The 15,318-nt window shown below is 44.1% G+C and overlaps 1 protein-coding gene and 1 non-coding gene across 2 annotated transcripts; both read right to left on the bottom strand.

Moving 5' to 3' along the window:
- Nucleotides 1–3,543: 3,543 nt before the first annotated feature.
- On the bottom strand, nucleotides 3,544–3,631 carry TRNAM-CAU (transfer RNA methionine (anticodon CAU)). The gene is given in 2 exon segments: nucleotides 3,544–3,579; nucleotides 3,594–3,631. It is a non-coding gene; the product is annotated as a tRNA-Met (tRNA).
- Nucleotides 3,632–3,726: 95 nt separating this feature from the next.
- Nucleotides 3,727–10,551, bottom strand: LOC123079299 (subtilisin-like protease SBT2.2). The gene is made up of 10 exons (XM_044502039.1): nucleotides 10,020–10,551; nucleotides 8,965–9,118; nucleotides 8,241–8,638; nucleotides 7,472–7,567; nucleotides 7,324–7,396; nucleotides 6,581–6,863; nucleotides 6,162–6,493; nucleotides 5,492–5,762; nucleotides 4,762–5,043; nucleotides 3,727–4,453 (listed from the first exon to the last, which is right to left on the bottom strand). Exons 1-10 carry the CDS (start codon nucleotides 10,262–10,264, stop codon nucleotides 4,050–4,052), a joined length of 2,538 nt encoding a protein of 845 aa, XP_044357974.1. The 5' UTR covers nucleotides 10,265–10,551; the 3' UTR covers nucleotides 3,727–4,049.
- Nucleotides 10,552–15,318: the final 4,767 nt, after the last annotated feature.

The following is a 15,318-nucleotide window of genomic DNA, read 5'->3' as shown; positions in this document are numbered from 1 at the left end:
TTTTTTGGAACTGATGAAATATTTAGTTTGGCGGATGGGGGAGACGATGGAGTTTTTTTATGTTTATTTATAATGCGGTTATTTGGTGGGCCTTTCATGATGCGATTCTATGTTATGTGCTAATTAACTCATGCTTTTGTGGGTAAATTTCTGCGTCGGTGGCTACATGTATTATATTGATGTTATAGTGTCATCACATGGTGGCGCTTCTTTTTTTAGGTGGTAAGAGGGTTAGCCGGTTGGTGTTGATTGATTTCAAAAATCATTGGCCCGATCAAAATTGTAAACCAAATTCAAAATTAAATATCTCAATCAAATAAAAGAGCTTCAAAACTAGGAAATATGGTGAATTAAAATAATTAAATGGGAGAGCTCTTTGATAAATGATTGACCCGGTCAAAATTGGGTGACCAAGTTTTAAACTAAAGACCTCAATTAGTTGTGAGGACTTAAAAATTAGGAAGCATAGTGTATAATATGAAAAATTGAATGAGAGCTTTGAGAAATTGTTGACTTGGTTAAAATTGGGTGACCCAATTCCAATTGGACACCTCAACTGATTGTGATGCCTTTTACCTAGGGAGCTTAGTGATATAGTAGATAGATGTGTGCTCAAGAACTTCAGGAAGTGGGAACACGGAATACAAGAGCATCTCTGTATAAAGCCGACCCGCAAAATGCGTTTACAGTTCGCGGAAAACCGGATTTGCGGGGTCTGCTTGGCCGCCGCCCACGTCGGCCCGCAAATCAGTAATTTGCATTTCAATTTCAGACATGAAAACACATTTCTTTGCTTTTTTATTTTCTTTAACGGCATTTCATACACAATAATCCACCAAATCTTTGCTAGAACATCAAGACCAAATAAAACAAGAATCACAATTATGCATTTTAGAAGATATCCAACTTTCATAACTGCTCCCATTAGTTGGACCAATATCTTCTCCATGCCTTCATTGTTAATCTACGGATTGTTGATCTTGCATTCTATATTCTTCTTCTTTGTTTCTAAAGAAGTAGACGTTGTTTCCCCTCTAGTTTCTTCTCTAATTGCACATGCAGCTGCATCTGTATCCTCAATTCTACTAAGGAGTGCATGAACATCTATCAAGTTTCTTTCTATCAATAAATCAATGTATTCTCCTTCCCAAAACCAAAATGAGTATCCATCTTCCTACACACATGACGATGTCCATAAGCTATCGAAATTGAACCGAATAGGGTGACAAAGCCGAATGGAAACAACAACATACCCCGTCGTTTTCGCATTTGAAGAATACCCATCCGGGGTGCTTGGGCGTGCTAGAAGTTAGCTGCGGCACTGTCCGCGTGCAGTTGTCGCACTGTATGAGCGGCATCGGCGAGCCGCTGCGCGAGCTCCGAGCCCGGCGGCTGGCCTGCCTAATCCTTGTCAGCAAACCGACGACGACGGCTACAGGACGAACCAGTACGTGCATGCGGCGTTGGGGCTTTGCCGGGGCTGCGCGGGGTGCTCCCCGACCAATCCATGGCTTGGCACAGCCACCGGTGGACGGAAACGCCAAATCCGGCCGCCGCGACGAACAGCCGCCGATCTGCTCGTTTCTGGCCCACCTACGCAGGAGGAAGTGACGGAGGGCAAGCTCGGGCGTGTGGTGGCCCTCCGGCGTGATCCCGCCAGCTAGTTTGGCTGGAATCGTAGGCGGCGGCCTGGCGGCGGGGAGTGGGGGAGAGGGGCGCGGTGGGTAGGGAAAAGCGCGGGCTGAAATGTTCGCCCCGCAAACCGCTACCGCTATATACAGAGCGCCGACGGGGCGAGGGGTGGAACCTGCGTTTTCACGGGTTGGGATTGGAATTATGCCGCGCCCCGCAAAAAAATTTACGGGTCGGACGCGTTTGCAGGGTCTGATCGGGCAGCATTTCCCGCTCGACCCGTATTTTGGCGGTTATTTTATGGATCGCGGCTTTATACGGGGTCTGCTAGAGATGCTCTAAGAGTGCACAGTGCACAAGAATGTATTAGACTTGTTTCATATCCGTATTTAGGTAACAATATCAAATGTATCTCTGTCCGGACAAGCAAATTTTCGATGCTGAATCACCAAAAAATACAATTTATTGTTTTAATATCAAGACAAACATCATGTTTACTTTGAGGAAGAAAAAACATAATACTCAAAGCAGATAAAGATGAAAGAACATATGAGTTGCACAAACAACCCATTTTCACTTTTGGATTACTTGTTGTTCCATGATTAATAGCCACGTTTTTGGAACCTGAGGTTTGAAAGTTAGTAAAATACATTTTAAAGTTTTTTTTTCTCTTTGAGCATGGTTTAAAACATAGTAGAATATGTTTCTTAAGTTCTGTAAATTATGGAAAAGATCAAGAAATGTAGGCATTGTGTGGAAACTTACCTTTGTTAATTAATGTTAATAATAAATTACGCCCATTCGTGGTCTGCACATAAATGAATAACTACATTAGCTAAATAACTTTTGTAAAGAAATTCATTTTTGGGATTTATGTAAAGTTGATTGGCCATATCATTTTCTTGGTACTTTTGTGAAAACTAAAATGTGATTTCTGCTAAGCTGGAAAGAATGAGATCAAATGTTCCTGTGTCAAAAAAACATTTCCGTACTAGATATAACAAAATATGTGAACAAACAAAAAATACCTTGATGGACATATTATTTTCTTGGTAATTTTGTAAAACTAAACTGTGATTAAAATGTGATTATGCTAAGCTGGAAGAATGAGATCAAATGTTCCCGTGTCAAAAAAGAAAACATTTTCGTACTAGATATAACAAAATAAGTGAACAAACAAAAAATACCTTGATGGCCGTATTATTTTCTTGGTAATTTTGTAAAACTAAGCTGTGATTTTTGCTAAGCTATAAATAATAGATCAAATGTTCCCATGTAAAAAAAATACCAAAGCATTTTCGTACGAGATATAAAAAAATACAAGTGAACAAAACAAAACAGAAAACCTTGATGGCCATATTATTTTCTTTGTAATTTTTTAAACTAAAATGTGATTTTTGCTAAGCTGGAAATAATGAGATGAAATGTTCCTGTGTTAAGAAAGACGACAACATTGTCCTACCAGATATACAAAATTACAAGTGAACAAAACAAAAAATACCTTGATGGCCATATTTTTTTTCTTGGTAATTTTGTAAAACTAAAATTTTATTTTTGATAAGCTGGAAATAATGAGATGAAATGTTCCTGTGTTAAGAATTACAAAAACATTGTCCTACTAGTTATACAAATTTACAAGTGAACTAACGGAAAAAAATACCTTGATGCCCATATTATTTTCTTGGTAATTTTGTAAAACTAAAATGCGTGGTTTTTTCTAAGCTGGGAGAAATGAGATGAAATGTTCCTGTGTCAGAAAAAATACCAAAGCATTGTCGTACGGGATATAGAAAATTACAATTGCTGAACAAAAAAAATACCAAAGCTCAGTATAGCTCTCATCATCTAAACGATGACTACTTTGACGACCCAAGTTGTCAAAGGAGCGTTTCATCATCACTCTGGATTTTATGGGGTGAGAGAGGCTCGAACTCTCGACCTCAGGATCACTCGCTTTCAGCTATGAGACCTACGCGCTAGCCAACTGCGCCACCACCCCTTTGGTGATAAGTTGTCAAATACTACGTTGTAGTAGACACATAGATATCCGACGATTCAACCCACAACGCAAAGGAACACCGTAGGAAGTCATCAGACAAGAAAAAACTTCTGATACCACAATGACAGCATACAGCGCAGGCAGCGACCGATAAAGGACCTCTGCGAAAAGGATTTCTCATTCGGCAAAAGACGGGCGTCCTCGTACACATTCCCTTTACAGTTATTGTTCACCTAGCCCACTCATCTACTTACATGGACGACATGCTTCAAAATGTACACCAAACAAAACAGCTACGAGTAAGTAAATCCTGGTCATTCTACCTCCAAAGCAGTCAGGTCACCGCTGCGTATACAACCTTGATGGCTTGATCAGTCAGGACACCGTTACAGCGTCAGCTTTTCAGTTATCAGGAACTCTACACAGCCTTGGACATGACCGTGAACGGAATGACCACCCGGTGGCCCCTGTCCCCATAGAACTCGACGTCCCCGAAGCTCGCCGAAGAGTTGGTCATGGTGGCGTTCACGACGAAGGTCACGAGCTGCTTCTGCCCGCTGGGGATGAAGAACTGTGCTGGTGCCGCGGACGCCGCCACCCCGTAGGGGGCGTTGCAGCTGACCGTGTAGTTCTCGTCGCTCGCCACGTTGGTGATTGTTCGCGTTATTGTTCTTGACTGGTTGAGCACGGCTATAGTGATCGACGGCAGGTTTAGGTCTGCTCCGGTCATGGTGGAGGCCCTGCAGCTGCTGCCGGTGTAGTTCGCCACTACTGGAGCAGAGCCATTTATACCACACAGAAAGGAGAGGTAGTCATCGTAATCTGTTGTTTACAAGAAAAACAAAACAATTTGAAAGGAGTTAGTCACATAGTTACTTTTGTCGAGCGCGAAAGTACAATGAGAACCTAGAGGGTTATTTGCACTATATATGCACCCCTTGGCATAGCCATGCTAACAATCTGATAAACTGTTGCTTCGACATACATTGGCCTAATGTCAATCAAAACCCAGCTGCTAGTCTCAAGGAATACACGACAGTTCGCACTTGTTGTGGCAAGCCCAAGCAGTAACATAAACAAGAGATTTTTTTTTAGCAAATAAACAAGAGATGAATGACCATTGAACTTACTGCAATCAAATATGAGCCCAGGGTCCAAAGCAGCAGTGGCATTGGCAAACCCATTCCCCATGTCAAAAGGTGTAGCTGGAGTTTGTGTGGAGTCTGGGTTGCTGTATGTTCGCTGTGACATGATTGGATTCCCCTGCTTGTCACTGAGAGTTGTAGTAGTAGACAGCGCGGAACCTATAGCTGCCGGGCTAAAAGAAGGAAACTTCTGCTTGATTAGAGCAGCAAGGCCAGCAATGTGTGGTGCAGCCATACTTGTACCGGAGAGCATCGCAAAACTTTCACCTGAAGAGGAAAATCAGACAACCATCATGACTTATTCGTAGCAATTAAAATCTGATGTTAGGTCGGATTATAACGTAAGCCTCTTATTAACGGCTTAAATAACCAAACAGAACAATACAAATGTAAGGCTATACTTTTTGTGTATGGCAGTTATGCATGTCAAGGCATGTAATGCTCCCAGCAATGGAAGGAGCAAAGAATCCAATAATTGCGTATCAATTTACAAAAGTACCATTCTCAGTCCTCATATGCTTCACTCATAGTTCATAGCATGGCAACCATTAGGTTTTTCTCTACCAAATACATATTTGAAGAACGTAATACAATGAGGGAAAACATATTTTTTTGGGAATACACACTTCTATTCTATTGGAATGCAATTTATATGTTTAATGCTCTTAAGTAAACTTAAGTAGTAAATGGAATAGAAGGTAAACTGTCAAACTACCGGTAAATTCAGCAGAATCCAATCCACGCGAACTCCAAGCACCCCAAATGGAACTGCCAGGTGCTACCACATTTGGTTTCAAGATATCGGCATTGGCCAATGTATTATCCTCAGGGTCAGGCCCCCTAGCAGAATAAAACATCACTTTTGGTGCCGAACTACCATAATTTGGCTTCAGACCTCCTAGTATTTTTGCAACTGCACCAAACTTGACAACTCTGTCTGACGGCCCATCTCGTACAAGCGAATCGTTGTAATAACTTAGGAATATCTGGCAATATTGAGTCACATGTGTTAAGAGCCACCAGAGTAATTCAGTCAATCAATTATCAACTTTTACAGTAATATATTGCAGTCAACAGCTAAACTTGAAGCCAAAAAAGAACTACGGGGAAGAGAGACTGATTAATCAAGCCCCTCGTACAGAATAGGCAAAAGGTTTGGTTAAAAAAACGATAAAATAGGCAAAAGCTGATTGCACAAACGATTATCATAATCAACTGCAATCGCAAATGGCAGACTCATACAGCAAATCCAAAACTACTGAATACCATAACATAAGCTGTTAAAAAGGACAGAATAACATGACTGATCAAGGTCTAAGAAACAAGAGGACATAAAGAAAAAGATAAGAATAAGAATAATCAGGCTATAGCATTGACTGCCATACCTTAGAGTCATCAGATGATGGTATTATAAGTCCAGGTATATCCATTGGAGTTGGGTTCAGCTGGAAACCAAGGACAAAAGGGTCCAAGTAAAATATAATTCCTGCAGCACTGACATTCTTTGCTGTATCTAAAGCTTGCTTCACAGAAGAGAGGCCAAGTACAAATCTTATGGAATAGCTGCAGACCAGTATCTTCCCCCTTATCAGATCTTTATCTAGGTGGCTTGGATCTTGGCACTCTCCTAGGGACATTTCAATTGGAGTAGTTGTATAATTTTGCAGTGCATGAGGTGCAGCAATCAGATTGTACATGGAATCACCATCTGTTCCAGCTGTGTTTGCAGTTTACAGAAGTTAAAAAGGTCACTATGTGCAGTTGTGCACAGAGCACATAATGAAATAACTTAATAGGAACTTACGAGCAAGGCCAACTCCTGAAATGGTCAAATTGTTGCCAAGTACAACATAGTTGTTGTACTCCCTGTCATGGGCAGAAGCGCCTACAGTAAAAATCCATGGACTGTATGAAGACATGCTCTTAGGGGAAGGACCGGTATTTCCTGCAGCTTGCACAACAAATATGCCATCTTTCACAGCTGACATTAGTGCCATGTCAATTGGATTAAAGAATGTAGCCAATCCAGGAGGCCTCCTATTAGGGGTAATAGATAAACTGATTATGTCGACATTATCTTCAGCTGCCTGCAAATGTGATGCAAGGAGTTGTTGTCAACAGTGCTGTAATATAGCATGCTTAATTTAGAAGTTTAAAATGCTTCTCCTGAGTTCCCGTATCTTTGCCAAGAGTATCACAGCCAAAGTTTTAATAATGCCATGGAAACTTGCAACATAAATATATATTGAACGCCTAGTCGCCTACCAGAATATTAGTCAACACATGGGTACAACTGGTCATCACAGAATTCGAACTTCCATATGCATAGCTATTCAGTAAATTTGAACAGCTTAGAATATTCTCTTATAGTGTCCCTGTCTTGACTAGCTAGTACTATATGTTACAATAATTGATCTCTTGGCATGTCAAGCCCATTAGATAATTATCAACATGCCTTTTCTTCATATCGGGATCACATTCTAAAGTGGGTCATTACTTTTGTGCTTACACCAACAGAAGCTAACCAGCATGCAGAAAGATCGTTACCTGATCTATTGCAGCCACTACATCAGCAGCAAAACCTCCAAAACCTTTGTACAGCGCTTTATAGACAGCGATGCTGAAAATTAATTTTAATTAATATTAGGAAATAAAATGAATCATATTATCCACCTAAACCAGATAGTAGACTTACTGTGCACGAGGAGCCATTCCACTTGCATCCCCAAAGTGATGCCCAGCCACAATAACAGGTATGCCATGATTACCAGCAGCGATGGATGCTGTGTGGCTGTATGCACAAATCTTAGAATCAGAAATAATAAACTCTGAAAGTACATTCATCACGGTAGTTTATTATTCCTTTTTAAGCAACTTCAGCTAGAAGTCAGATAACTTCTACACTACAGGACAGTTCAACTAGTCCATATGGAAAGCCAATGCTTGAATTCAAGTTGAAAGATAGAAACCATGGAAACAAAACAGCAGTAAATAACCGCTTCTCCCGGTACTTCCGCATAAATCTTTTCAACTTAACGGGATCTATCTATTACTAGCATGAGTTCAAGTTGAAACAAACAATGGAAACAAAGCAGCAGAAAATGACAGGTTCTCCTAGTATTTCTGCATAAATCATTTCTTAAAACTTAATGGGATATATCTATAGCTAACATGACTTGTACGGTTGTACCTGAGCACTTACATAGTAGGACCAGCCCACATTCATCACTAAAAAGAAGAGAAAGAGACTAGGCTATGTTCATGCAGTATTTAGTATAACTTCTGAGTACAATTAAAAGAATTGGACAGTCAAACAAAAAAGAATAACTGCAGTTTACTGGAGAAAACAACCATGAAACAAAAAAAAGTTCCTATCTGACTGCACAGCCAGACGCAGTAGTATAGAGCATTCATTGTCTTTGTTTATAGTGACCGTGATAGGTAAATCAGAAAATAATACTTACGTCCCATGGCCATCACTATCAGATGGTGAAGCAAGATCTTGAGAGGCATTGAAGACTCCTCGGGTTATTGCAGATGCTGCAAAATGTCGAGCTCCAACAAGCTTTCTGTTGCAGGACCCAGATGGAAAATCACTTGTAACCTCACAATTACCAGAGTAGTGAGCAGGAACTGGATAATTATCGGTTGTCAAGTCATCTGCAAAGCTAGGGTGATTTGGGTCGATTCCTGTATCAATGAGGCCCACAACAACACCCTGGCCAGCACATTGTGGACCACCATCTTGCACCCAAGCACCTTCTGGCAGGCCAAGGAATTCAGGGGTATAAGTTGTTGCCGTCCTAACAGAGAAATCCAACATTATGTTTGCCACTTCTTTTCTCCTATTTAGCTTCTCTGCCTTTTAATGCAAGCAGAAAACAAGTTAAAACGTGTATAAGAAATAAGTCAATCTGAACAATCTCCTACAGGTTCCAGAAAACAGATAAGAAAAAAGAAATGAGGATAACAGCTAACAAGGTGCAAGAAACAAATTGCAGGAGGTCAACAAAAAAGGAATATTCAGTGATTATCAATGCTTCATAATTACATGAATTTCCTTATTTAACCATATAAAGTTTGCAAAGCATTTCATGCGCTTTTCTTTGACAAGCGATAGACACACTACAAGCTAAACTCATGATAGTGCAGAAATAGCGAAAGGAACAAACATAAACGATTGGATACCTGCTGAGGAGTGAGGACAACAGCAAAACCATTAATCAAGTAGTGGTAACTGTACAACTTTGTATAGTGCTCTCCTCTTAGTGTCTTCTTCAGGAGAGAATTTTGAAGGCGCACTAGGAGTGAGCCATAATTCATATATTTGGGTGAAGCATGCCTGCATTAGCACGGTTAATATTAATACGAGAAACAAAACTAACACATTCACGTTTTTTCCATGAAAATAACTGCTGGACCTTCTCGGATAAAAGGCTAAATCAATAATTAATCGGACAGTATACTAACTTTAGCAGAAACCAATTGAAGAGTGACACTTCATAGTAGCATACACCAAGTAGACAAAATTAGATACTGGCTGTTTCCCAATTCATTCTGGTGTGGAAAATTATGTGGTAGCTCTAGTTTCTGTTTGCGGTGACATAAGTCCCTCCCTACAACACTTGAATTAAGAATTCTTACAATAACAGGGTCTCCTTGATGTGAATTAGGCGTAAATGAAACTTAAGCAAAATCTCATAAAACAAATTGAAAATTCAATTCATTAAAGAAAACTGAGAGCATGATAGACTACAAAGGCATACAAAAATTAAATCTCTAAACAAGTATGGATGTTAAGTTGTCGTTAATACATGTACTTGTTAATAATTAAGTACACACAGTATGGACGATAAGATGACTGCACTGGCCAATTGTCAAAAGAAAAAAAGTCCACAGTTTCCTTAAACAAAGGGTTTCATAAGGCCTAGTAAAAATAATGAATTTCAACAACTAATTACAGTGTAACCAGAGTAGTCGGCTGGAGTGACCTTCCAGTCATCGGAATAATAGCACAATCAAATTTGCCCAAAACTGGCCCAAAATTTAAGTGTTCTTTTTACCACATCAGAAGTGCTAAAACCTCAAACTGGGGAATCCTTTTTTTAGGGGTATAAAGTGCGGAATCTAAGGGGCGCAAATTGCAAGGGGGGGATTAACACTCTATGGAGGAAGCATAACAATCGGGGGGGAATTGAAGGAAACAATGGGGGAAATTTATGCTATATAAGAGCGCCGCCCACCTCGGTTTCCTGAGGATGCTGGTGGCCGGGTTATCCCCTGCGCCGCCGCCGGCGGCGGCGGCAACCCTGCTGCTCCGAAACCTCTCCAGGTCGAGGCGCTTGTGGGACACGGGCGCCTGCTTCATGGTCACAATGTACACCGCGGTGCCCTCCTCGGAGCCGCGGGCGCCGCCCAGCAGCGCCACCGCAAGAAGCGCCGCCCACAGGAGGGGAACAGCCCAGCGCTCCCTCCGAGCCACCCCCATTGCCTCGCTGCCCCGAGACTCCGAAGGGGGACAAGAATCCCCGAGGAAGATTAGCTGCGCCCTTGGTCCATGGCCGGGAGCACAGGACTGAAGCTTCGGGCGAGGGTGGAGCAGCCACTGGCCTTGCACGCGGCGGAATAATGGCGAGGGCGAGCGAGGTGTGCGCTTTTAAGCCGTGCCCGAGTCAAGCGTGGGAAGGGGAGGGGAGGGGAGCAGGCAATAAAGAAGTGACCACTGCAGCAGGAGCAGGAGGGAGCGGCAAAGCCCTCGCCTCGCCTGCTGCTGCTTTGGCGTGGGCGCCTCCACCTTGCTTGCTGGTCTTTTGTTGCTGTGCGCCTCTGCCTCCTGCTCCTGGTCCTGGCCCTGGGTGGTGTATTCCTATGCTTGTGTGAACGGGGTGAGGCCAACCTCAATCGCATAACCCTATGCATGCGTTTGGTTACCTTTTTTTTTCATTTGCATATTTGTTTTGTTTGAGTTGAGTCTGGTTAAGCATATGCAGGCAAAAAACCAACATCTGCATGTTGATCGGTTGCCTGCATATATCCTCTCCTTGTATCGTGACGACGCCTCTATGCACCGTGTTTGGTTGCTCGCATTGTATTGGTCAGATAAGTGCACGTTGTTTGGTTGCATATGAGCATACAGTTGTGCTCACCTTGTATCCTACTTGATGAGCTTATCAATATTACCACACCTTACACACGATCACACCGAGCACACCAACGCCACATCACTGCTATGACGATGAATTGGATGATGATGATGAAGTTCTTCAGCCCTAACGGATGATCCACCTTGCCAACCTCAACCTTGCTGCATGACTGCTCTCGCACATACTTGGAGTAAGCATCTTCTGTCACCTGCCTAGTCTTAAACCCTCTGTGGCTGCTTTCGCTGTACCCTAAAACTTGTTGGTTGCAAGTTTCCCATGAACTGTAAACCCCTGGAACCCTTCCTTCGAACACCGCACGCCACTTGCCCTAGCACCGCAAATGAGCAGTACGTTGAAGCAACAAGCACTAGAACACACAAACAACAAGCAATGAAGCACTCTAGGAACAAGCAATGAAGCACAGAAGCAATGGAGCATAGCAAGTTCAACCTATCACTACTTTGGTATCATCCTACCATCACATCCAAAAGAGGGTGCAATTCTACCTCCACAAGTTCGTGATCACCGCGAGGATCACCGTGAGGGATTAGTATATAACACCTCACCAAAATATACAGACCATAAGATTGTTTTCAAGCCCTAACTACACAAAATATACGTCGCCATCGTCATCGTCGTCCTTGTCGCCATCGCCGTCGAGGATCATGCATGCCGTCACCACCGGCAGAAGCAGCACTAGTAGTAGTGCTTGCCCAGCCAGATCCTCAGCCAGAGCACCCTGTGGGCGTCTCCCATGGCAACAAACATAACACCCTGTGGGCGTCTCCCATGGCAACAAACCCAACACCCTGTGGGCGTCTCCCATGGCAACAAACCCAACACCCTGGGCTTTGTTGTCTAGCAAGTGGCTGAGAGCCACCATGAGAGCCCTGGGCTGAAGCCACCTAGCTCCATGACGGTGCCGTAGAGCTCAGGGTGGACGTCAATCGTCTTGATCTCCTTGATGATGGTGGCCACCTCTTTCACTTCTTGAGTCATGCTCCTGAAGACGCTCAGGTCCTCCTCCATGAAGCATGACCGCTTCCTCTTCCTATCAACCACAAGAATGTGCTCACCATCCTTATTAGAAGCATCAATGTTTATGGTGTCTAACTCCTGGGTGTCTGGATACTCAGGCATCAGCGAGCCCAACGGCTGACCAGAGCCCATGGCATGCTTGCCAGTTGCCAGCCTAAAGGAGAAGATCTGCTACATCTGGTGGTAGTTCTGGATAGATGTGTTGAGGAACTCTGCATCTTTGAGGTGAGCCTAAGAACAAACAGGGCAGAGTGGTTAGTTAGTATGGCAATGGTTAATAGGCTTAAACTGCTGGTTAGTTAGAATGGCATGGTTTGTGAGCTAACTACGATGTGACCTTGGTAGTGTTCTGCCTCCAAAAGGATCGAGCAGGGTTCCTCATTCCATGAAGCACCGCTGAGGTCTCTGAGCTTGGACGCGGTGATCCACCTCGCTCTCCACTTTCTCAGGTGGTTGTACACCTTGGTCGATGTGACCTCCTGTCCACAGAACCCGAACACCTACTTTGCAACAAGGTTCAAGTGCACCTCCTTGAACCCCTTGTCAGTCCTCACCCCACTAGCTATCATCTCACACATCTTGTTAAGCACAAAAGTTGACAGGAATGACTGCCATTTTATGTTGTTCACCCTGCCATCCTTCTTCTCCTTTGCGGCTACCTTTTGAGCAACAACATTGGGCCGAGCCAGCACAAATGGAGAAACCGTAGGCAGCACCTCGAAAACGTCTGAATCAGGAGACATCTGGTCGTTGGGAGGCTGCGAGTCCTCGACGTAGGACGATGGGAATTGGCTCTCGGACAGCACGAGGGCCTGATTAGACTCTTGCGTGGTCATGTCCTACAGATGTAAGCGTCATCAACACCACAACACACTACACGGACAGTAGGAACTACCAGCAAAACATGGATAAATCAAACTGGCAGTAACACATGCACACATGGATGATCTAGTTGAAGACAACACTACCAAATCCATCAACGCATACCACAGTTGATCACAACATAACACATCACTAATCATGGATACATGGATGATCTTGTCCAACACTTGCACACTAGCATACCACACATCTAAGCATACTACCAATACATCCATGACCACTAGCTACCAATGCTTGCCGACATGGAAACAACCCCTAGCATGCTTCAAATCCATCACAACTAACTAGTAGAACGTCACAGTCAAACAGATCGGAAGATCTAACCCTACCACATTGACAGATCTAGCCAGAACTAGTAGAGAGGAGGGGGTGATTGAACTTACAAACGCCACCAGAAGAGCCGCGGAGGAGGTGCCTAGCACGCCGGAGAAGAGGAGTAGTCGATCCACCGCCGCAGTCAACCGGTCGCCGAAGTAGGCGTGTTGCTTACCTTGTCGTCGAAGTGGATCCGCGCCGGAGGGAAAGCTCGAGAGAGGGAAATGGTGGCGAGAATTTTGCCACGGCGGTCACCCTGGCTATATAGGGCGACCGAATCGGCGGGTGGTAACTCAAATTCGTCCCGCTGCTTTTTCGGAGATGCGTCATCGCTCCCGTCATCCCCCTACCCGCAGCTACGCGGCGCGGCGTTCCCCTCCCCTGCATTGCTCGAGCCTGGCTTGCTGGAAACTGCCGATTTGGCCATTCCTAGCGGGCCTGGCTGAGCACTGCTTTAAGATTCGTGTGGGCTAAGATTTAGATGCGGGCCAGGCAACCAAACAAGCCGAAATCTGCCTGACCGGGCCTGGCTGAGCCTAATGCGAGCAACCAAACGCGTCCTAAATGGTCCAACCATGTTTGGTTGGGGCTAAAGGAAACAAATCGCGGCTGTGCCAGAGCAGGACAAACATTGGTTTTTTATCCGTCGTCGACCCATTCCTGACTCAAATTTGGGTCGTGTTTGCGTCAAAATGGATAGTCCGCGGATAGGCGGGACGCATGCCTTTGTCCTTCCATGGCCCGCCCGTCGGGGACACAAACGCTCCCTTTTCTCTCCCCTTCCCCTCCCCTCATAGCCTCCACCACCCATTTTCCAGCCCGGCTACCCCAAGCACGACCACCAGATTTGTGTCTCTCTCGCCCTGCCGCCGGTGCACAACCGGTAGATCTGCCACTGTCGCCGTTGGATTTGGCGCATCTGGTCGCCGGCGACTACGCCTTGCCATGGATAGGCTGGGTACCGGACCGCACAGCTCCGGCAACGCCTCTGCGCCACATGCAAGTATTGACTCCGCCTCTAGCCGCTCGGATCTATCCTGTCAGCGGTTCACCGACAAAGACACGTCCGGCTGTCGCACGGGCTCGGCGCTGGCCCAGCGGCTCGTCAGCTCACCGTTGCCGGTCATAAAGTGTGACGATTGCCCGCACAGGTCGTGCGTCGCGATTCTGCCACGCCGGAACATTCTAGATGAGTGTTCTTCAAGTGCAAAAAGATGGGGTATGTGCTCACAGATTCGACAAATTTTTGGTAGCTCACTTCCTCAAATTTGTGTGTAGGATAGATGCAAGTTTTCGTATTGGGAAGAAGATTACATCGATCTATTGGCAGAACAAAATTTGATAGATGCTCGTGCACTCGTTGCTAGAACAGATGCCAGAGATGAGACTAAATGCGAAGCAACGTCAAATTTTTTGGAACCGGAGAAGAAAGAAGTGTGCAAGCTCGAGAAGCCAATAGAGAGAATCAACAATAAAGACATAGAGAAGATATTAATCCAAAGTGTGAGCAGTTATGAAAGTTGGATACCTTTTAAAGTTTTTAATTATGATTCTTGTTTTGTTTGGTCTTGCTCTCTTGGCAAATAATTGATGAATTATGTACTCCTTCCGTCCGGGTTTATTAGGCCTCTCAGCATCACAATCATGTCCCTTTTTATAAGGCCTCGCTTTGGAAAGGTGCATGCATGTAACAATTTCATTGGTTGCATTGAAAGTCATTGTTGTTGGTGCCATGGCTGGAAAATTAATAAACTTTATGCGTGTTTTTTCATTGGTTGCATGCATGTGAGAGAGTGCATTGGGAGTGAAATTAAAAGAATTAATGTGAGCAAATTACTATGCGTCTTGGTCTAAGAGAAGTTGTCTTTAAGACCTAATAAACCCGGACGGAGGGAGTACTTCAATGTAGGTATCAAAATGTCATTGAATGAAAATGAAATGTGTTTGGCTGGTCAAAAAATGTATACATAGGACCTCCAACCGACCGTGGCTGACCAGATGCGTCTGTCTCGTTGGACGCACGACCAACACAAATAGAAAAAGAGCCAGACGCCGCCCCGTTGTCCGTTCCAAACGGACAAAATCCAAATAAAATGCATGTCTGTTTAAGGTTTGGCATGAGAGGTGATGGCTACAGTGGTACACATGGACACACGGCTCAGCT

Source organism: Triticum aestivum, chromosome 3D (genome assembly GCF_018294505.1).
Source record: "Triticum aestivum cultivar Chinese Spring chromosome 3D, IWGSC CS RefSeq v2.1, whole genome shotgun sequence".
Classification (NCBI taxonomy): Eukaryota; Viridiplantae; Streptophyta; class Magnoliopsida; order Poales; family Poaceae; genus Triticum; species Triticum aestivum.
This window is presented reverse-complemented; position numbering and strand designations above follow the sequence as displayed.

What these genes read in the sequence shown, in the direction of transcription:
- LOC123079299 (XM_044502039.1), bottom strand. Translation starts at nt 10,264, where the DNA reads ATGGGGGTGGCTCGGAGGGAGCGCTGGGCTGTTCCCCTCCTGTGGGCG. An exon ending in GGAATGGCTCCTCGTGCACA is followed by an intron (nt 7,397 to 7,471) that starts GTAAGTCTACTA and finishes ATTAATTTTCAG; the next exon opens with CATCGCTGTCTATAAAGCGC. An exon ending in CATCATCTGATGACTCTAAG is followed by an intron (nt 5,763 to 6,161) that starts GTATGGCAGTCA and finishes CAATATTGCCAG; the next exon opens with ATATTCCTAAGTTATTACAA.